General features: G+C 43.5%; 1 protein-coding gene across 2 annotated transcripts in view; it reads right to left on the reverse strand.

The window, feature by feature from the left end:
- Nucleotides 1-24,291, reverse strand: part of Rftn1 (raftlin, lipid raft linker 1) — a 199,942-nt gene that overhangs the window by 98,724 nt on the left and 76,927 nt on the right. For both annotated transcript variants that reach the window (XM_052745605.1, XM_052745607.1), the window contains exon 3: nucleotides 16,324-16,510. In XM_052745605.1, the coding sequence (XP_052601565.1) occupies nucleotides 16,324-16,510 (187 nt within the window). The remainder of the gene's footprint in view (nucleotides 1-16,323; nucleotides 16,511-24,291) is intronic.

The raw sequence follows: 24,291 nt of genomic DNA on the forward strand, positions 1-24,291 counted from the left end.
CCCTGTGTTTGTGGCACTGGACAGGCTAAGTTCAGCCATTCCAAAGGAGTCACCATGGCCTGGGAATGACCCTCTCTAAGCCATTAAAAATACACACTTCTAAGTAAATCCTGCTACCACATGTTGCATTAAACATTTGAAATGATTTCAAGCAAAATAGTGAATCCCTGAACTTCCTACAAAGTAAGAATAACTTGTGAGCTGAGCTCATTTGGGTCTTTGGGGGCAGATTTAATTTAAAGCTACTTTAAAAATATTAAAAATTATCAACCATTCCTTTAAGTAAAAAACACATGGCAGAGAACTATGACACAGCGACTTTTAAGTAATAAACACATAACAGATCTCACTTGGTCTAAGTCATAGAAGTCATAACCTAAGTCATTTCAAAGTTTAGGTGACTCCCTTTTCCTAAGCTAGGAGGCAGAGCTAAAATTTCAGTCAAAAAAAGACCGAGAGGTAGTGTAGCTCCTCAGCAGGGAGGGCCATTTTTTGCTCTTTTTAGAGATAATTGTAAGAAGCAGAGACAAGAACCAACTTAGATTGGGGCACTTCTCCAGCCAGATAAAAAGTTACTAAATGTCAGTTGTCAAAAACAAATTCTTAACTCTGGGAAACAGGAAGAGAGGTTAAGACCCACCCAGCCCAGCCAATCCTATTTTTTTTTCCTCTTCCAAAATAACACCAGGTTCAATGAGAATGACCAGAATAGCTGTTTTTGTTTTTAAAAAATAGTCGGGAAAGAAATGAGCCAGCTGTAAGTCTGTATGCTGGTTGGCCGTCTGTCAGCTTGACACAGCTAGGATCATCTTAAGGAGGGAACCTCAACTGAGAAAATGCCTCCAGCAGATTGGCCTGCAGGCAGCATGGCCATGGCCGGGGCGTTTTCTTGATTAATGATTGATGTGGGAGCACTCAGCCCACTGAGGGAAGTGTGCCACCCATGGGTTTGTGGGCTGGGACTGTATAAGAAACAGGCTGAGTAAGCAACATGTGACTGGTGGCACCAAGTCAAATCCTGCCCTTAAGAAGAGTCTGAAGGGTGGAGGGATAGCTCACAGTTGAGAACATTCCTGCTCCTGTAGAAGACCTGGGTTCAGTACCAGCACCCACATCTGGATGGCTCACAGTTGAGAGCATTCCTGCTCCTGTAGAAGACCTGGGTTCAGTCCCAGCACCCACCCACATCTGGATGGCTCACAGTTGAGAGCATTCCTGCTCCTACAGAAGACTTGGGTTCAGTTCCTAGCAACCACATCTGGATGGCTCAGCAGGTGAGGGCATCCCTGCTCCTTATAAACCATGATGTTCCTATGGTGCTTCCAGAATAATGAGGAAAAGGGATTTTCTATGATTTGTATACTCTATCTTTGCAAAACAAACAGACGGACAACAATGAAATAAGAGTGCTGGAGTTCAAAGTTTCCCCTAATTCTGAAGGGTTAAAAAACACCTGAGAGAGAAAAATGGAAAAAAGGGAGAAATCCCTGTGGATCTTTACTGACTGCAGCTACTATAATACAGATCATCAGCAGAGCTCAGGAGGAAGAGAAAAGGAGGACGAGCCCGCCAGGCTGCTGCCCCTTCTGATCCCCCCCCACCCCAGGCCTCTGCCACCACCTTAGTCAAAAAGGGTTTGCTATCTACAGGAACAATTCTGGAAATGATGACACTGTCACCACATACTCTCAAGGAGCTGTGTGCTGCCCAGTGGGTGCCTGTTACAGGGCAACATCAACTTACTACACCGTTACTTATATTAGAGACAATCTTGCCACATCCTGTCTCAGCGCTTACAGTCAGTGCTGGCTCTTTGCTAGATAAACCACCCAACACCTAACACAAGGCCTTTCTGTTCGCCTTGAAGGCCATGTGTAAATGAAGGTCCTTTCTGTCAGTGCTCTGGGCTACAGGAAGAGGGGAACAGCCATAGGAAGAGCCCTGCTCTCTTGGACTCCTGCAGACTCTCATGAAACACGCACACCAATCATAGCAAAAGCTAATATTCATAATAATGCATAATTAACAACTTTTTTTATCAGGAACAGAACACTGAGTAAAATCAAATATTCCTGACATTTGCTGGTTCAGAAAATGTCGCACATCTGCACACAGAAGTAACAAGGATAGCTGCCCATGAGTGGGTCTCGAGCGATGTGTGGGCCACAGCCAGCCGAGTGACAGGAAGTCTCGGTTTGCACAGTTACAGGTTTCAAGTTCAAGTCTGCTGCTATTTCTGCTCCTCTAGTTCCTACCTGCACACTGCCTGCCTCGGATGGGGCATAGGACCGCCATGCTCTGCATCTGCAGCATCCAAGGACGTCACCACAGAAATGTGCCCAGCACAACTCAAGAGAGTGAACCTTCCATTTTAAAGTTTCCCGTCAGTTCCAGGGCCGGAGAGATGCTCAGGTGTTAAGAGCACTTGTTGCTCTTGCAGAGGACCTGGGTTCCCAGTTCCCAACACCCACATGGTAGCTTTCAGCCTCCCACAACCCCAGTTCCAGGGGATCCAGCACCTTCCTCTGGACTCCACAGGCCCGGCATATAAATGTAGAGTACACACACACACACACACACACACACACACACACACACACACACACACACACACGGAGGCTGAACACTCATACACATAAAGATACATTGTTTTCTAGAATTAAGCTTTGATTCACATGTGTCCGTGTTAGGAAGACACGGCTTAGCTCTGTCCTTACACCTGAATGCACCCAGAGCCCATTTGGAATCTCCTAAAATGCAGATTCTGATTCTACATCAGAGCAGGGGACCTGAGAACCTGAAATTTCTCAGGAACTCCCAGGAGATGCTAACACTACTGGTCCATGAACCACATTTGAGCCGCAAACGTCTTCCTCAGGAACCATGAGTCTGACCCTGGGGCTTCCTTTGGGTTCACTGTCTACATGATTTTACCCACACCTCCCTCTACGGAAAAGCTTGTGTGACTACACTAATGTCTCACATATGCCATAAAGCACACAAACAAGTTGTCAGAACACTGAGAAGAGGAGAAACAAGCAGATGAGCATCATCCTTGGATGACCACCGGAAGCCTGGATTATCAGAAGCTGGCATCTCAAGGCAGAAATGTGTACTTGAAATGAGACTCCTTGTTAAATATAACCGAAGGCCATGTATGTTTCAAACCGTCTTTTTGGTAACTGCAAGTTTCTTCAAGTTAGATCTCAATAGGTCTGGCAATTTAACCTCACTCTGTGCCCAACAAAGTTCTTCTGAACAGTAAGAGCAGAGGTAGTCATTTCTAGTGTGTCTGGGAACAGGTGGTGGGAGCAGTACTATTATCCTGAGTCTGAAATCACTTCACAGGGTTTCTAAAGACCTGTATATTTTATGAGTTATCTGGCATTTTAGTACATATGTATCATTGTACTTTGCTCATATTTTCCCCATACTCCTTCATTCCCCCATCTATTTCCCCACTTCCTCCTGCTGGCCTCTTTAATCTCAATCTCTCTCTCTCTCTCTCTCTCTCTCTCTCTCTCTCTCTCACACACACACACACACACACACACTACTGACATACATACATACATATATATATACATACATACACATGCATTCTTTACACAAGAGAACACAATGGAGCTGGACAGATGGCTCAGTGGTTAAGAGTATGTACTGCTCTTATAGAGGATCCAAGTTCAGGTCCCAACATCCACATCAGATGGTTGTAACTCCAGCTTCAGGGACTCTAACACCTCTATCCTATGTACCCACACACAAATAACGATACACACAGGTACCCACACCTAAGCACCCATACACAAATAAACATACACACAGGTATCCACACCTATGCACCCATACACAAATACAGATGCACTCAGGTATCCACACCTATGCACCCATACACAAATACAGATATACAAAGGTACCCACAACTACGCACCCATACACAAATAGATACACATAGGTAACCACACCTATGAACCCATATACAAATACAGATACACACACAATTAAATTGTTGCTATTAATTATACATTTTAATAATAAAATATATCTTTTATAAAAAGAGAAAATGAGATATTTTGTCTTCCTTCCCTCCCTTTACTAAAAAAGCTACCTTAGTTAAAATGTAAATAATTCACAAATCCACTTTGTGAGGTCTTAGCCGATCTCCTCTGAACCGAGCCATTTCCAGAGACCCTTCCTGCTCCATACACGATAGGCAGGTAGCCTCTGACATGCACACCAAGCCAGGACACCTTCAACCTAAATATTACTCAAATATCAGTGGTTAGTGACTTCGTTTCTCTCCTAAAGTTCCACTGAAAATAACTATAAGAAACAGTCTCCATTCTCCCTTTGCGCTGGGTGTGTCTCTTCCATTCACGTCATGAACTACTAACCCAGCACAGTAAACAGACTTCTCAAAATGACTTCAAAGCTCTAAGCAATTTACTTCTAACAATAATATTGAACCCTGTGTTCTTGAAAATACAAGGTGAAAATTAATCTCAAATTACTATGTTAATGTAATTACAGTTTCAACAGGTTTTACGGTGAACTGTAGAAAATTACTTTAGGCTTCATACAGAAAAATAACTGCATAAAAGTGACCATGATCCTGAAGGATAGTTTTCTTATTACCATACACACTACAAATTTATTGTAATAATTTATATGATATAGGGGTTGGGGACATAAGTCAGTTGGTACAGCATATGTTTAGCAAGTGTGAGGCCCTCAGTCTGATCCCCAGCAAAGGAAAAAAGATGATGCAAAACCCAATAAATAAAGCAAAAAAAAAAAAACAAAAAAAAAAAAAACCAAGGAAGAATCATAGAGCTAGAAAGATGGCTCAGGGGTTACGAGAACTTGCTGCTCTTTCAGAAGACGTAAATTCAGTTCCCAGCACTCCAGTTCCCAGTACTCATATTGGGAGCTCACAGCCACCTGGAACCAGTTCCAAGGAATCTGATGCCCTCTTCTGACCTCCACAGGCACCTGCACTTGCACACACACACACCTAAACATGAATCTTTTTTAAAAATCAGGAACAAATTAAGGCATATATGGAAAGCCTAGTCATAATAAACATGTCATTTCATTTGGTGGCAAAATCAGGTTAGTATAATAAATGTTTTTGGTAACATTGGCTTTCTAGAAAAGAGTAAAGTTAGAGGCCTGCCTTGCACACTAACTCTAATTCAGACAGTCTCGACTGGAAGCAGTTTTACTCATTGGTGAATGTTTGGCCGTGCCGGGAGGCATTTGTGATTTCCATAAGTACGAGATGGGAAAGTCATCACTAGTATGTAAGTACCGAGAATGTGCAGTGAGGTACTCTTCATAGTCTTCACCCAGGCTTCAAAAATAAAGACAGTGGGTACCATGATGCAATGTGCAAGGACTTCATAATAAGTAAACTGCTATTGTGATAATTGCCAAAGACGGTTAAGTCATATCAAGAAGCTCCTCCAAACACTAGGAAAATAGGTTTTTCTTTTCTAGTAAGATCTAGGTTAATGGGCACAGCAATTGGGGGACTTAAGCAACATTGAGTTTAAGAACAACCACGCCAAGGACATGAGTATGTTGTCAACTTCCCTCTGTAGAGATGATCTCATCTCTTCTCTAAAAGAAGGCTGCCACTTCAGAAGCCACAGAAGGCACCTCATGAACACATTTTCATTTTGAGAGAGTGGAGAGAAAATGATGTACTTATGACCTCAGAACAATCTCATGCAGAAAGTGACCAGACCCTGGAAGCCAGAAAAATAGAGCATCATAGAGCTCCAAAGAGTCTGTATCCATAGTTCTGTGTGTGTACCAGCCTGGGGACAAGTGTGACCTCTGCTCTCACAGTCCCTCCACAGAGACAAATGATGCTATAAACCCGGGAGTGTTCCTGTGATGCTCTGACACACCCATAAGCTCCAGGGCCTATGAGGCCAAACGGAGGTGTATTTCTACACCAGGAGTTTTAGGTACTCTCCCCACATGACCTCCACCCATGTCACTTCAGTTCTAAAAGGAATTAGTAAGTGCTGCTTCACTTTTCTGGAATATAAAGTGGGAAGTTGGTAATTAGAGAAAATAATAGTGTCTTTCTGCTAGAAATGGGGTAAGTATGAAACCTCAGCTGAACACACAACAATGTCTTCAACCAATACTACAACAAAAATAACCATCATGAGGACATCGTGAGAATTAATTATGATACTTAATACATACAGGAATGCGGCAGAGGACTCGCAGACTCAGAAACAGGTGTTGTATGAATACGAGTTCCTAATTTGGATTTTAAGTCTTTGTAGCAGTGTTAAGTTCCAGCTCATGGTGGATGAATAGGAAGCAAATGAAATGATGAATCTCACTAGATCATATTTATAGCATTTATGTCTATGTAAAAAATGGTTTTATCTTTCAACCATTGAAAGTATTATCGAAAACACTTGCATAGATTAGAGAGATAATCATTACATCAAGATCTACAGAACATGGAAACACTAATAATGTCCTCATATGCGTCTCAAAGTTATTTCTCACCTGCATCTTACTGTACTCTTATTGAAAATGTAAAATTTAATTAGTACTGGTGTTTTCTAGGTCCTACCGCTGGTAATGTCCACCCGACAGGCAAAGAGGAGGAAAGATTCAGGAAAAAAATATGCCAGGAAGATTTAAAGTAAGATCATCTGAATTCTTATATTTAGTACAGATAAGACATATAAATCCCCAAATCTAACACTTTAATAGAATTATCTGCAACTGAATTACCTGTTCTGTATGCATACAGCCTTCAGAATTATGTCTCAGTATCCCCCATTCCCACCCCCTGGACCCATTACGATGCCACAGAATAAATCTCCCTCCTAGAGAATCCATTGTTTGAAGAGTGCATGCCTGTGTAGGAAGGGGCCTTATTTTATTTAAAAACAAACACAGATACTTCAGGGTACTGTGGTATTCATATATATTTTAACATCAACAGGAAACTCAAAGAAATGCAGCCCTCACTGCGTCCGTGCGGAATCTGCCTGCCTACTGTTTTCTGCCATTCTGGAATACTTGTGGGGAAAGACTGGAAACCACTCAAATGTTAATTTGACAAAAATAAAAATAAGAAATATTGGGAAAGACACAGGCGATCAGAGCCAGCTCAGGGACCAGGGAAATGAGTCTCCACACACACCAAGCACGTTTCTTCTATTTTCTCTACTTGGACAAAGGCCGCCACTTCGGAGCAAGAGAATGAAAAAGTGAGGCAAGATGTTTAGGAGTGTGGATTGGAAAAAATTCTTTCCCCCGGAGAATATGGCTTGATGCTGGCATGTTAGGGAAAGTGCAAACACAATAATTAACAAGGAACCCTGTGACTTCAACACACCAGAAAGGGTGTCGGCCCCTGAGGGAACCGGGAAATAAGAAGAATAAATTAGAGTAGGCTGGGTGACACTGAACAGCTCCTGGGGGTCGTGAAGGGGCAACGGAGAGTTAATCAGGTCTGACACCCACCTTGGGGATCTGGGGAAGCAGTGGGCACCCTTCCTATTTCTGAATCCACAATAATGAACTCCACACTGAACAGACAGCTGCTTAGTTATTCTCTGCTCAGATTCAAGAAGCAAGCTTCTGGTCTACCTTTCTGGGCGTCTTTGGAAACAAGCCTGCTGCTGTGGCTCCCCATCACAGTAACACATGTCAATCACCCGCAAGCCCACTGTTCCTCTTTCTTCCCTGTGTGATTCCAACAATCAGCTAGCTCCAGGCTGATGCCCAGCATTAAGTGTGAACATTTTCTAGGGCACACTTTCGTAGGTGATTTCACCCTCTGTGCATTTCCCTTAATTATGAAGCCTCTTTCTAGAAGTCCTATAATTTTCCCAAGAGTTAAAGTAATTGGTAAAAATTAGAGATGAAGAGATATGAGTCCACTTAAAGGGGACACTTGCAACTATAATTTTTAAAAGAATTTTCCTTTTAGTTCCAATATAATTCTGCACTTTTCCAATTTCGCCCTTTTCAAATGCCAAAGAAAATGTTCCTGTTATCTTGTGGGCCATAAAAAAGGCAACGTAATGCATTCATGCTTCACTTAAGGTCCACAAAGAGTTCCCTTCTACTGAAGGGCATCCTTTAGATGTTTCTTTTAAAAGAGACAAAAATAACATACAAACACTCTTGTGGCAAATCACTGTTATTCTTGCCCATGAAAGGTGTGTGTGTGTGTGTGTGTGTGTGTGTGTGTGTGTGTGTGTGTGTGTGTGCCCGTACGTGCGCATGTGCGTGGGTGCATGCAAGTGTATATTCCATTATTTTCAGTCCATGCTGTCTGGCTTTATATCAAGATGTCATCCCACTATTGGTAAATTAATAAGCCAACCATTGGTAAATTAATAAGCCAACCACAAAGCCATTTCTAATGAACTTACGATACTTTAGTGAGTAATTATAGCTAAATTCCAGGGCATGATTTTAATATTTGAATCTTTTTAAAATTATTTATTATATTTTTATTTTACGTACTTGAGTGTTTTTCTTGCATGTATGTAAGTGCACTATGCACAAGCCTGGTGCCAAAGGAGGGTGCTGGATCCCAGGGGAAGCTGGGAACTGAACCTGGGTCTCCTATTAGCTGCTGAGTCATCACTCCAGCCCCATCTTGTTGTTCTTTAAACAACAAGAGCAAAAAAGATTTATTTTTCAATTTTTATTTAAGTGTGTGTGTGTAAGTGTATGCCACATGTGTGCAGGTATCAGTGGAAGTCAGAAGAGGACACTGGATTGAATCCCCCGGAACTGGAGTTCCAGGTGGTTGTAGATCACTCAGCATGGGTGCTGGGAAGAACACCAAGTGGTCCTAACCACTGAGCCACCTCACTAGCCCTGTAGGCATAGTTTTATTTGACTCTACTTAATGAACGCCACTGGGCTATGCTTGCTATCACTCCAAGATGTGATGAGACTCCAAAGATGGGGGAAGATTCAATAAGGAAGAAGGGAGGCAGCCACCAGGTGAAACACACACAAGTCTGAGAAACCCAAAGTCCACTACCTGTGAAAGAGAGAACAGGTCCACAGAAGGTACATGATCAACAAACACACCCCAGTCACACAGCACAAATACCTCTGTGGACCCAAGATGGCAGCCAGAAGCATGGGTTAAAGGCAACATTTGAAAAAGGAAGGTTTCACATAAAACCCCAAACTTCTGGATTTTCTTGGAAAAAGGAAGTGCCCAAGAAATGGCAAAGTAAGGCACCAGGTCTCTAGTTCCTCTAGTCTTCACTCAGAGGAGCTGGTCCCTAGAGGCATCTGCATGGGCAAGCCTTGTCTTAGATGGAAGGAGGGGCTGCCAGAATCTTAGACTCCGCCCCCAGAGGAGAAACTAGGAGTAAGGCCTAAGCTGAGATGTGCTTTCCTGGAAACTGAGCAACAAAAAGCCAAAAGAAAGGCCTTTCTCAGTGTCACTTGACACGGTGACTAGAATTGACTCATTCAGGAATGTGTGCTACTTCTTAAGTACTTGGAAGGACAGCTTGCTGATGGGGACTGTCTTAGTTAGAGTTTCTATTGCTACAGCAAAACACCATGACCAAAAAGCAAGTTGCGGAGGAAAGGGTTTATTTGGCTTACACTTCCATGTTGCTGTTGATTATTGAACGGTTAGGACAGGAACTCAAACAGGATAGAATCCTGGAGGCAGGAGTTGATGCAGAAGCCACAAGGGGTGCTGCTTACTGGCTTGCTTCCCCTGGCTTGATCAGCCTGCTTTCATATAGAACCCAGGACTATCTGTCCAGGGATGGCACCACCCACCATGTGCTGGGCCCTCCCCCATCAATCACTAATTAAGAAAATGACTTAGAGCTGGATATTATGGAGGTGTTTCCTCAACTGAGGCTCTTTCCTCTCTGATGACTCTAGCTTGTGTAAAGTTCACACACACACACACACACACACACACACACAAGCCAGTACTGAGTCTGTGAGGAAAAATGTCTCAGATTCCATTACATGGTTGATTTAGAATGAAATCGCTTGCTATAGATCTTAGCAACCAACCACACCTCTTCAAAAGGCTCGTTGGAGCAATCTGGTGGAGCAAGGGCATGGCGGCCTTGGCTGGGCCAGCAGATGGAGCAGGACCCAGTCCTCATGGATCCTGTGGCAGCTTCCTAGGAGCCTCCCTCAGCCTTGTTCCAGCTCCAGTCTCCAGACCCTCCCAAATTTGCTCTGTGGTCCAAACTGCTTTCTCAGGCTTCAGGCTGTCTTGGGCTAGACTCCATGCCTGGAAGGCCCGAACCACTGTGACTCTCCCTGTTCAAATCTACCCATCTCTCTAGACACAGAGCTAATGAACAGCTCTGGGTCTCCATTTCAAGGGCTCCCCCCTTGACAAATTCCACTAAAGATGCAAACCAAGACCTAAGTACTTGTTTGACCTCACCAAAACTGTCTGCACAGTTCACAGACAGTGAATGGGAAGTTTCTTAAGACCTAGGTGGTCATCTTTGTACAGTAAAATTACACAACACACATTTATCTTAGAAATTCAATTGCTAAGGACATTTGTTACATAAAACAATCTCAATTATCTTAGTCAATAGGCAGATGAGCCACAGAAGACCTCCAAAAGGAAGAAGGGAGTCCTGGTCCCCAGTCTTAGTTCCCACTGACAAGCATCTCACCATCCTAGAGAGAACTGCACTGTAAAACGAAACCTTTCAGGTTTACTGAGGGCTTCAGTGCAGCAGGGAAACAGTAGTCCAATCTCAGCAGTATTGCATTTCATGGAAACTTGAGAAGATTGCCAAGGGCAACTTTGGTTAGATGCATGTTGTGTTGTCTGCAACAGCTTTATTTCTGAGTCTCATTCCCTAGGCCAAAAGACACCTACCCAGCAGGACCAGTCCCTGGCCGGGTCAGGCATCACTCTAGGAGACCTGGGTCCAAGGAGCTTTCACCCATCAGTGATAAAAACCCTCTCAGTACAATGACCTAGCTCAAAACTTGCTCTTCTATGAACAATTCAGGGTCTGGGAACTGGGGCATCATAGTGCATCTCTCCATCTACAACTGTAAAACCACCTAGAATTAAATCCACACTCATGAAACATCAGATATGACATTTTAATAACTGACTCCTCTTAGCCTTGAAATTTTAAGATTTTGGGGAATTTTAAGATTCATTCTAAAGAAAACTGCACAGGAAAAAAAAAAGGTAATTTAACTACACTTAGAAGCCAGACAAAATGCAACTATACTGTGTGTTAAAAATCACTAAGTGGTCGTAAGAAAGAAGTAAGTCTTTCCACTTACTCAAGATTACATGTTCCTGCTGGAGTCACTTTTCCAAGGAACTGACTTTGAATTCACACTAGCTGAAGAACAATCAACACATGGAGGCAGTTTGACCTGCCACCTTGAAATGTAACAGCAATTAACATGACTTTCAAAAGAAAAGATCTGATAGTGTTTTGTGGATTTAAGTGAAATTTGTCAAATGGTGGGCTTCAAAGGCATTGTCACTACTGACTACTGCCTTTGGGGGGACTTGGTATCGATGCTCCCCAGTTACCCAAACAGCACTGCAGAGCATTTCCTTCTAAGACTTACATAAACTCTTCCCACCTCATGCTCAGTATTCCTATGTGTGCCCAAAGAAGTAAAGCCCAGGTGCTGTAAGGTGGCTCAGGAGGGAAAGGCTGCGAAGCCTGGTGGCCTGAATTTGAGTCCTGGGACCCACATGGTGGAAGGACAGAACCAACTCCTTCAAGCCGTCTTCTGGCCTCCACATGTGCATATTCACAGATGTGCACACAAAATACAAAGACAAAATTTAAAAACATCTAAGAAGATAAGGCCCAGGTTAAAATCTAATTTCTCTTTCAGTAGAAGGGTGACATGACAGACATGTCACGAGAAATTTCTCCGCCAGACAGTTGCTCCCTGGAAAGCAAGTGCTATTATATCCAACTGAGCCCTCTACCTTCCCCCAGGCACAGCTCCTGGAACAATGTCTCAAGAAGCCCCTGGGACCTTTGTTTTATCATGCTTTGCAGGTAATCCATGGTTTACAAATCCAGAGGTTTGTGGCAACTATACTGAGCCCATCTACTGACATCATTTTCCTAACAGCTTATATAATCATTAGCATTGTTTTGCAATAAACTACTTTTTAAATTGAGGTGTGTGCATTTAAAAAAACATAATGCTACTTCATACTTAATAAGATATAGTATAATGTATAGATAGTTGCTATATGCACTGGGAAACAAAGAAAAATTCTGACTTGCTTTATTTGTAATGTCTGCTTGTCATGATGGTTTAGAAATAAACAACACCTATGATATTCTTGCAACCTTAGTAGGTGTTTGTAGATGGATGGGGGGATGGATGAATGGGGGAATGGATGGATGGATGGATGGATGGATGGATGGATGGATGGATGGATAGATGGATGGGTGGATGGATAGTGGATGGATGGATGGATAGATGGATGGGGGAATGGATGGATGGATAGATGAATGGATGGGGGATGGATTGGTGGATGGGGATATGCATGGGGTATAGATGGGGGTATGGATGGATATAAGCTTGGGTTTTTGTTTGTTTTGTTTTGTTTTGTCCTGTTTTGTTTATATTGTTGCATATCCACCCCCCAAAGTCCAGTTAGTTGCCAAAACTTTGTATTCACCTCTCAAATGCTTCAGGTTTACCAAGTTTCAACTAGCTGTTCAGTGGTATTTTTGCCAGTACGTTTCATTTGGGTGCAGAGTAAAGCAGACAGTTTCCCTAAATCTGTCAGTGTGCCCTACTTGGAAAATATTAACTAGGCACTCACTCCCTTTTCCAGAGCTAAATAATTTCACTTAACAGTATTTATGGTGTCAGACATTGGCAGTCTTTGCTAAAAGTGTTGCTTTATCTGTTCATGTTAAAAATTAATCATGTAAGCTTTCGTCTGTTTTTATTTCCTCAATGACCTGCTGATACAGAGCTTCGAGGGTTTTTTGTTTGTTTGCTTGCAGTTGTGTGGTGGTGGTGTGTGTGGAGGTCCCCGATGCAGAAACATACAATTATTGCATTGCCCAGGAGAGAAAAGCACCTTTAAGAGTACTTCTTAGGACGCTGCTTCAGCCACCACCTCCTCCTGCCCAACACCGTTTGGGATGGAAACAGGGAGACCCTCTGGCCAGGTTCCTTTGTTTCACTTGGTGCATTGTCAGATTTTTTGCAGCTTTCTTAAAAAAAAAAAAAAAGAATCGGTTCCAAAAACTCATCACAAAGTTAATGTTTCTCTGTACCAGCTTACCCAGGAGATGGACTGTGCATTAGAGCCAATGAGACAGTGGACTGGGCATCCTGGGGCAGAGAACAAGCTCTAAGAGAGGGCACCGGCACCGCTGGAAAAAGGCTCCCACACACCAGTGTCTTCATCTTAAGAACTTTATTTTCTTCTTCCCTGTATAACCCCCGGCTGTCCTGGCTGGATTGTAAGGGACGAAATGGAGATGAGGTTTGCTCTTAAACAGTGGCATCATAGTCCAGCTCATCTGATCATGTGACTGAACACACCTGGAAAATCATCTGTTATAAACCTCTCACTGTGTTAAGTATACAGTGATTCCACTGATACTCCCCAGCAATCCCTTGCCAGAGAACCACATGCAACCCGGAACATGGGCCCTCCAACCAGGAGTCTTGGGTCCTTCTTTACTTTTCTCTGTACCTAAAGCTGCCCCAGAGAGAAGAGCAGTAAGCCCTAACAGTGTGAGTGATAGATAAGAATGAGTCAGGTCCTCTCCACCCTTGCTACTCAAAGTGTGGTCCATGGAGCAGCCATGTCAGCATCATTTGGGACCCCACTGGAGTGGGACCACACGGAAAATGCGGCATCTCAGGCCTGACTTCAGACATGCTGAACCAGAATGTTATTTAACAGCATCCCCAGGAGATCTGGAGACAAATTAGCTTGGGAGTGCTACTCCAGGTGTAGAAAGAGGAAGAGACATGTCTTCATATTTGCGTCAGTGCATTTGTAATACACATACTTCATCCAGGTCCTGGGCTATCATCACCTCCTACAGCAGAGCACACAGAAGACCCCAGGGTCTTGTCTCTTCTAAACGCCAAGACAAACAGACCCAGCCTAATAAACAGCAGCCTTGAGCGGTGCTTTATGCAACACATAGTGAGGCTGTTTTGTTTATTCCCTTTCAAAATTTTGTTTTCTCTGAAGGCTGATGAGTAAAATGGGAGGGTAGTGGGGATGAAAGACCCTCCCCTAAGATCGTCTAGAGCTAAGAATGTAGGCATGGGAGTTGGTGTCCTCATGTGACAGGGCAAAGCTTGCTCTATCTTGTCTCAGCTGGAAAGATCTTTGGTTTAAGCTGAAACTGAGCCATCCTTTTTCTACCCGCCCCCCTGCTGTGAAAACTCCCCACTTTTCCTACTCTTGCTGTGAAGGTGACCAACTTTGTTCTAGAAACTCTGGGTCAAAACGCCCCAGCTAACTGCGTATTTTTGGCTTCTGTTAAACTGCTTGCTTGCCTGCTTTACTTTCCCCTCCAACTGCCAACCAGGATGCAGATTTCCTCCATTCTTTGCCTTTAAAAGGTCCCTGTAAAATGTATCCAAGGCTGCTGTGTGAGAAGAGTTTCTCTCCAGGCAGTTGCTGGCAGCTTAATACGGACTCTCAATTTGGACTGTGGTCATGCTGCATGGTCTCAGGGTCTCTACCCTATAAAACTTGGAGCAAGCCAGGGTTCCCATTTCATGAGCCAGTGACGCAGAAAAAATTATAGTTATCACATGTAGCACACAATGAAGGCTCAGTTAACATAAGCTGTTGACATTATATATACATCCTGTGTGTCTGTGTAAATTAAATCCACCATGGTCCCCAGAATCATTTCCTCATGTGATTACACCAGATATTGATCCAATGGACACAAAGAAACAAGTGTAAAACACAGACACTGCACAGTGTCACCTCACAAACAACACAGTGGCCCAGGGCTGTCACAAAAAAAGCTCTACCTCAGGGTCCAGAGCCTGATAAGCTGCTATGAAATAGAGAGAAGTCCATCTTGGCATGTCACCTCATGCCCCACATGCTCCCTTGTGACTATGCTAGGCCAATGTGGTGTCTGCCGCAAAGTGACTTTTACAAAGAGAACATGACTCACCTACACCCTTTCCTTTAAAACACGAGCCTTGTTGCCCATTCCTTCCAAGACAGTTGGCCAGAGGGTAAGTTCAATTTCCTTTCTCAAACTTCAATTTATTTACTCACGTATTCACTAAGCTGGAGTCCCTTGTAATAGAGACTGGCCTGGGACTCACTGTGTAGCTGAGGCTAGACCTTTAACTCCTGACCTTCCTGCTTTCACCTTCTAAGTGATGGGATCACAGTGTCCACCGCCACACCAAGCTTCAAATTTTACAATGATAAAAGCAGCTAGACTTACTGTACTTTCTGCTTTTATCATTATTTTTAAACATTTAAAACGAGTTTTGCTCCTTTTGAAAGACCAAGCCCATCTCTTTTCCCACTGAGGCACAAGTCAAATGTGAAAGTATTCCTCAACTAAACCAACCAACCTGAAAACATCCTCAAAACATCCGGCAAGTTAAGATCAGGACCAGCTCAGGACAGTATGGGGTGTGGGGTGGGAGGGGGGCAGTGTGGAGTGGGAGGTGTGGGGTAGGAGGTGGAGGTGTGGGGTGTGGGTGTGGGGTGTGGGGTGTGGGTTGGAAGGCAGGGACATGGGGTGAGAGGTGGGAGGTAGGGGGTGGGAGGTAGGAGGTAGGGGGTGTGGGGCGGGAGATAGGGGGTGTGGGGTGGGAGGTAGTGGGCATGGGGTGGAAGGTGGGGGTGGGAGAGAAGATATATTCTTCAGAGGTAATCAACAGATTACCTCTGTTGAAAAATTTGGTGAATTCAAATTTTTGAAGTAGTTCTAAACTTTGGAGGGAAACATTGAGTCTGTATAAAACCTTTAATAAAATGTTGTTTCCAACTGTGGCTTTTCAGATTTATGGTTTTATTATATTTTTGAAGACTGTGTGATTCTGGGAGCATGCTTCTGCAGAGAAGACATTGTTCTAGCTGAGTTTCACCCATAAATTAAAGGAGATAACAACTTGAATTCTACTTGCAGTCAGACATGACACTTGTTTCTTGCCACAAGGTGCCATGGTTTTGGCTTACCTGTCAGAAGGCAGGGCCCTGGGGACAGCATACAAACCTATTCCATCCTCCTTTCCTCTATATTCAGATGCCTTAGTCTCCACAGGACATGGGGCTAAGTGCTGGGTCCTTACCTGTTGGTTTTCCTGACCAGGATGGCCCTAAAGATGTGCTCGAGGAACATCTTCTCTTGCCTGTTCGTGGGCTGCACAAAGGGGTGCAGGGCAGCCAGCGAGAAGCCTTGCTGGTACAGCTCCAGGAGCTGGGCAGGCAGGTCCCGAAGAGAGGCTAACCTCACCGCCGAGGACCTCGGCAGCTCCGCTAGAGTGGGGAGAAAAGAAGCTGATCAGAGGCCCGTCCTCCAAACCCTAAGTCCCTCTCCCTCTGCCCTGCTGAGGACCTTCTGGGTCACGTCTTCCCAGATAAGCCTTCCACAGACTTTACAAACAGCTGCCTTCTTCCCCCTCATCTGAAGACATCAATAAAAGAATGCTCTCTAAACTGCCGAGCCTTCTCTCTAGCCCATTTAATAATATGAGCAGGGTAGACAAGGTCTAAAAGTCAAATGGTGAGAACTTGTACGCAGTGGAAAGGCTACATCCAAGCCCTCTGCCTCACTTTTTCCATAGAAGCAGAGGCTATGATTATTATTAGATATGCACTGACAATTGCTAATTCGTCCACGATAGGCCTGCCTATCTATCCCCTTCTATACAAACACCAGAACAACCTGAGACACCCGCCATACACTGTTCTGTGCTATTACCAAGTGATCCATAAGAAAAGCACCTTGTTAGGCTGGGCATGGGGTTCTTACTATGCCATTTGTAGCTTCTCTTACAAAACACTTCATATTTAAATTGTGTATATCCTTTTCTATGAGCTGTGGGTGCTCTGCCCAGTTTTTATTGGATTACTGATCAATTTTCCTACTGGACCATGGGAACTATTATATATTAGGTGACTTAGTCACCAACACAGGTTGGAAGTGTCTCTCATCAATTCATCATTTGCCTTTTGACTTTGCAAAAATGGGTTTTCACAGTTTCTTATGTTGCTACGGCAGAAAGGCCTTGGAATATATAACAACTTTTCTGTTAATGCTTTATAATACATCACATTTTTGCATGTAAATCTTAAATATATTTCAGATTTATCTTGTGCAAAACATACACTATGAATTCAAGACCCCCAAAGTTACCTATTTTTTTCTCATTGATTTAAGAGGTGACTTTTGTCATTAATGAATATATTTGTTTGTTATTATAATAATTTAACTTATTTGTGTGCTGCACTATTTTTTATCACATTAGTTTCTTAAGTATGTTTTGGCTCTGTTTCCTGAATTTTTCTGTCTCCCTGTTTATTTTCTAAACCTTGTTTAATTTCATTTTCAAAATCATTTTTAATCAGCTACCCAAATTCCCCTTAGCCCCCTAAAAAGTATTGATATTTTTATTGAATTGTATTCAAACTATAGCTTAACTGAGAGTGGACATTTTTCACCATGTTGCAGGTTCCTATCCACACACAGCTCAGCACCACCTTTACCTGAGTTGTATTTTTGGTCCCTCTGGATGATATTAAAGTTTTGTCACATGGATATTATATATTTATCAAGTTTATTCCTATTCATTTTATATTTTTACTTCTATTAGAGTAATAGAGTCTGGTTTCACTTCCATAATGCCCCTGCTGTCGAAGCAGACAGGGTTATCACAGCTGATGGAGTGACTCTCACAAGAGGGTAAAGTGTCTTTAATCCCCTAGTGCACAGACACTCGGTCCAGGATCTCTATCACTTGTAGAACTCCTAGGACTGGACATACAGAAGGAGCAGATGAGCCACAACCACACAGCGGGGCTAAGATGGTCACCAAGTCATCCCAGTAGCAAGTAGCACAGAGCCACCCTCAATGGGGGGCCAGTCTCTCACTGTAGAGGCGTCTACATGAGTTGACATGGCTACCCTGCAAGATACCATCTTTGACTTTCCAGATTCCTCCTCAGGGTCATCCTGGATGTCTTGGCTTCCTCCTCCCTCTGCATGGCACCTCCAGGGCATGGCACTTGAACAGCACGGGCCAACCAACAGCCCTTACACCTTGCATCCCTACTCCAGCAACCAACCTCCCTTGGCTTGTTTTCTCGATTCCTAATCTACCATGACAAACTTGAGCAGCTCACAACAGCCGGGGGCTTCACCTCATACCCTACTCTTTAACAAGACCCCGGCTGGAGTAAACAATTCAGAGTGTGAGCAGGCAGCTTGGAAGATGAGACAAAGCCGAAAATACTGATGAAGTTCAGTCAACAAATGATGATATATAAAACAAACACTCTCACCTTGGAAAATACATATCAAGATACGCACAAATAAAGTGTGGGTGGCTTACAGCTATTTTAAAATCCACAAACAAGGCTGGGAGTGGAACCCACAGGAACCCAGCTAAACCTATTGGACCTGGTGATGGAACTATATATGATAGCCCCCATGCCATGCTTTCTTCCTTTTTTATAAAGAATTGAACTTTTTTTAAAATAAAATAAGAAATAGTGCAGAAAATTAACCATTAAAAAGTGGATTTATAGGCAAAGCTATTTCCAATAATGTCATTCTAAAAGCAAGAACTTGGAGCCAAAGAGTTCTTCACTGAGGACTAGTTAATGTCTGACATCCAAGTGATGAAGCCCATAAGGAGTCAAAGGTGAAGAAGTCTGTCACATACTGATGAGAATGTGTCCACAGTGCACTGCTATGTTAAAAAACAAAGGTGCCCGTTACTGTGTGGTTACTCTTACATTAAAAACATAGATGGATGGATAGAGATGAATAATATTTCTTCAGATGTTAACAGTGGAGACAGATTATAATAAGAGCAGGGTAGTAGGGCTGAGGTATTTATGACACTTTCAGAACTACTGTGATCAGCACAGACCATTTCAGGGAGGATTAATAAGCATCTGCACTGTCCTCTTTACACAAAATGAAATACTACTTTAAAAGTTTTAATGACTTTTTAAATTAATGTTTTATGTTACCCAGGGTTAGAACCCAGGGCCTTGTGCATGCTAGGCAAGCACTTTTAGCTGAATGCACTTTTTTAGCACTTTTAACAGCCCAGTCCTCTAATTTATTACTTCAAAAACAAGTGGTTAAAAATGAGTCTCAACAGTCATAGTACAATACAAAAGGCTTATACTATAAATATGATTAAAGATCTTAATTTCATGTTTCTATTTGAACCTTACCCTACAGATACAAAAGCAGAATTCTTGGTTCTCGTGGCTGGAGAGATGGCTCATTGGTTAAGAGCCCATATTGTTCTCACAGAGGACTGGAGTTCAATTCCCACATCAAGAGGCTGAAGCCCCAGAGGATCTGATGCCCTCTTATGGTTGTCATGGGTACCTGCACTCAAGGGCACATACACACACACAATCCTACACACATACACATAAACAAAAATAATAAAATAAATTTTGAAAAAGCCTAGTCCTTATAAAGCTGCCAGTCCCCCAATGTTATTACTGGAAAAACTGGAAAAATATAACTATTAAATATTATTAGAAAAATAAGGAATGGTTGATCTGTTCGGATGGACATAGAGATTACAGCTGCTGGACTGTTTCTACCCAGGCAATCAGAGTAATCTCCCTAGTATTCTGTTTTGTAACAACTGCCTGGTTTTATTGCTGATTATATAACCTTGGATAAACGACAGAACTCCCTCCTCATCTCATGGGTCCTTTCCTATGAAATGAAGATCTTGGATAGGCATTTGGGAAAGGAATTTCTAACTCTAATAAAGCGATTTTATTATCTCCAGCTGAAAACTAAGGGATATTTTTTAGCTAAAAAGTAGCATCGGATAGAATAATAAATGTTTTCAAAGTGAATGGGAAGAGTTTGTCAAAGCCACAGTCAACCTGGGAATAAGGACTGACTCTATATGGTGGGTAGAGAGGGCAGAGGGGCAGGGCTCCACCCACCGCTGCTCACCTGGCCACATCCTGCTTACAGCATGGTCCTGCAGAGAACTCTGAAGCTCTCACTGTCACCTAGGAGCACAGGAGACTCCCAGGAGACTCCCAGGGAATAGAGAGACCAGAGCAGAACATGGGAGAGAAAGTGAGGACGATCCCTGGATGACAAATCCCACATGTGTGAGGCTGCCACGTGTTAACACATTGGATTCCTGACCTCTGATCAGGACCCCAACTCTGGAACTGGACTCATAGGCCACTACATTGCAAGGTGGCATGCTGTGGGATGGTCTGTATGTCAAATGTGTTGCTGATTGGTCAATGAATAAATCACTGATAGGTCAGTGGCCAGGCAGGAAGTATAGGCGGGACTAACAGAGAGGAGAATTGAGAGAACAGGAAGCTGGGTGAGAGAGACACTGCCAGCCGCCATCAGGACAAGGAAGATGTAAAGTACCGGTAAGCCACAAGCCACGTGGCAAGGTATAGATTAATAGAAATGGATTAATTTAAGCTGTAAGAACAGTTAGCAAGAAGCCTGCCACGGCCATACAGTTTGTAACCAATATAAGTCTCTGTGTTTACTTGGTTGGGTCTGACGGCTGTGGGACTGGCGGGTGAGAGAGATTTGTCCTGACTGTGGGCCAGGCAGGAAAACTCTAGCTACAGTGGCACTTCTTGGTACACTGTCTGTCACATGCTGAGGACAAGGGGCTGATAAGGCTGTGCCAACCACTGCTTCTCTCCAGCAAGAGGACATGCCACCTGCACAGGGAGGGCAGCACCCTGCGGAGGGTCACAGCCCCCTTCCTCTTTCTAAGCCACCTCACTCCTCAGTCACTCCTACAGTGATCAGACCTCAGGCCTCACCTAGACTGGACACCCATGCCTGCCACCGACGCCCTCTCATCTGGGCCGCCCCACGCATGGCAGAGCTGACTCTTGCTGGCTTCCCATCTGCAGGAGCAGAGCCTCAGCTACAGGATCTTAACATGCACTACAAAAATCCTGCACTGTGTGACCCAAGCTGGCCTCAAACTGTAGCCCAGGCTAACGGTGAATTCATGGTGATCCTCCTGTCTCGGCTTCTCAAGTGCTGGGTTGCAGAAGTGAGTCACCATTACATAGACGGTCTGGTACAGAACCCAAGGGGGCCTCGGGGTCCAGACAGTAAACAGAGGTCAGGAGAAGAGTGATGGAGTCAAAGCCTGGACCCAGGGGACTGTGCCCTGTCCTTCAGGCCTGAGTACTCCCGATGGGCATGTGGGCCCACTGGCACAAAAGTTTCAAAGTTAATTGGTTGGTTATCATACAAAGCACTGTTTCCCCATGACATTTTCATATATGTGTATCACTATACTTGGTTCTTAATCACCCCCACACTGCCCTCCTTCATCCCCCCTCTCCCTGGTCCTCTTCCATTCCCCTAATATTTCCTTCTATCTGTCCCTCTTGTTCCCCTGCTCCCTTCCTTTGGACTCTGCCTCCTCCTCTCATGGTCCCTTTTTTATTTTCATGTAAAATGTAAAATACACACACACACACACACACACACACACACACACACACACACACACACACCCCTTCCAGATTCCACTTCTGAGAAAATATATAATGTTTGTATGAGTCCTGGTGAGTTTGCTTGTTAATATAAAGATGCCTGAGTTCCAGTTGCATCCATTTCCCCCAGAACTTCTAATTATTTTGAGAAGTGAGAAATCATAATACTAACCTTTGAATTTTCAACCCCTTATGTCTCAAACCAAGACCTGGTAGACTTCCGAGTGGGCTGGGGCATTTGACAGTGTGGAATATGGACCCCTCCTCTATCCTTGCCTCTGACCTCACCCTGCTGTCACTCAGCATGGGCATCAGCCAGGACTCTAGAGAGGCAAGGGTGCTGAGCAGGGAGCCCACCTGCCTAATCTTCCTGAGCCCCCACTGCTTTAAGGTCGTTGCTGTGGAACTGATGACATCTGTCCCCCGATTCCTCTCCCCCACACCACTCCTGAATCAGGAGGAAGAGAGTTTAGAACCTCATAATTATATCTGAATCCCTTTGGAAATCTGGTGTTTCCCTGACTGATTTACCAACAGTAGTCTTTTCTAACATCACGTCTCTGCCGAAAAGCACTTGGGGTTGCTCGATGGCCGGAAAATCTCTTAAAGTAAGCAATGTTTTCCTTATAAATAAATTACCATTGTCCCAAGAGTTAAGAGAAAGATAAAGAATGAAAACATGTGGAATCCTAACCCACAAAGCCAAATATTTCTCAACACTCCTGGGACATAGTTGGTTCTGTTTTTATTATGACTATGTTTTTGTTTAGCCAAACATTCTGCAGCACACTTCCCCCATGGAAATGAAGCTCTTCAGGCATTTTCAGAGGAACTTAAGCAATGCCTGGCTGTTCTGAACTCGATTCTAGATAACTGCTAACCTCCCTAACACAGAAGAGACATCTCAGCACACAGCCATGCTCGCTTCCCTCAGCTCCATCACGGAGCAGCAATAATGACACCTATTATTCTGTCCAGCAATCATTTGTGACTTTAACCTAATTATTCCAAGTCCGATTCTGCTTTTCTAATTACACTCGCTAATGGATCTGTCAATACCAAAGAGCCTGGTGTGAGGGAGACGCCACCTCCCTGGGTAAGTTCTCTCACAGGTGAAGCTGATAATCACACTGTTCACCCAAAGCTTTTTAAAATATATAAGTTCCTTTAAGACTGCTGTTTCTATAACATCAATCTGCCGAGCTTTGTAGTAGATCCAATTTAGTGAAACACTAAAATCAATCATTTCTCAATGTGAAGCTTTTCAATGTACACAGAAGGAATAGGAATTCGATTTTTTTAACATTGTTTGCAGCCCTTGGCTGCAATAGGTGTCATTTTGAAATTTCTGGAGCAAGTTAAAACTTTCATTAGAAGGTTTTTAAAATTCAGACTTCCATCATCTTACCACTTAAAAATCCAAGCTTCTAAAAATGAAGAGAGGGAAGGCAGGAGGGAGGGAAGGCATTAGGGAGGGGGGAAGAAGGGAAGGCATGGTGTACTAGCCAAGCCTGAACTTCCCAAGCATGGTTTTCATTCTCACGTCCTCACAATACCTGGCCCATCAACACGAGAAAGGCTGGGGCCAGAGAAGCTTTTTATGTTACAGACTAACCGTTACACAGAAAGTCTGAGAAGCTGGATCATAGCTCCGCCTGATATCTAATAAGGACTGAGAAAGTCATGGCTCAGTGATTCATGTGTGTCCAGTTCTACAAACCCCTACTGCTACATCCGGGCCCTAGTAGCATAGAGATGGTACAGAAGACTCGGAGTAAGTCAGGCCTCAGAGGCTGGGCTGGGCAAGGGACAACTAACTGCTTCTAAAATTCATTTCAAGGCTTCATTTCAAAGTGACAAAGATAATGCTAACGAAATACACACAGGCACACACATATACAACACACACACACACACACACACACACACACACACACACACACACACACACACGTAACACACCATTATTAAGGTTTTTGCCGGCTAGCATCAGGACTAGGAACATATTCTTAAATTTCATGTGCTTAAAAGAAATTTGGGAGTGGGGATTGAAAAAGTGGTAAGAGACTCACAAGTTACATCACTGAATTATTATGAGATACAGCAACTCCTCATCCATTCTCTCTCTCTCTTTCTCTCTCTTCTCATTCTCTATCTGTACAGTTCAAAACAGTAGCCATTAGCCCCGTATAGCTAAGATATAAAGATACACCCTGACTCCAGAGTGCTCGCCCACCATATGCAGGATTCTAGGCTCAATCATCAGCAGAAAGAAAGGGGTGTGGGTGGAGAGGAGATGGGAGAGGGAGGGAAGAGAAGGAGAAAGAAATTAAATTTGGGCTTGTAAGATTCTCTGTGGACAAAGGCACCCATTGTCAAATGTGGTGACCTGAGTTCAATTCCTGGGACCTACATGGTTGAAGAAGAGAACCAACTCCCACAAATTGTCCTCTGACCTCCACACATGTACCATAACATGCCACACATGTACCATAACATGCCCATGCCCATACACATACAAAAACAAATTAAATACATTAATTAAAATATAATAA

Source organism: Peromyscus californicus, unplaced genomic scaffold (assembly GCF_007827085.1).
Source record: "Peromyscus californicus insignis strain IS unplaced genomic scaffold, ASM782708v3 Scaffold_19__1_contigs__length_69161282, whole genome shotgun sequence".
Lineage (NCBI taxonomy): Eukaryota > Metazoa > Chordata > Mammalia > Rodentia > Cricetidae > Peromyscus > Peromyscus californicus.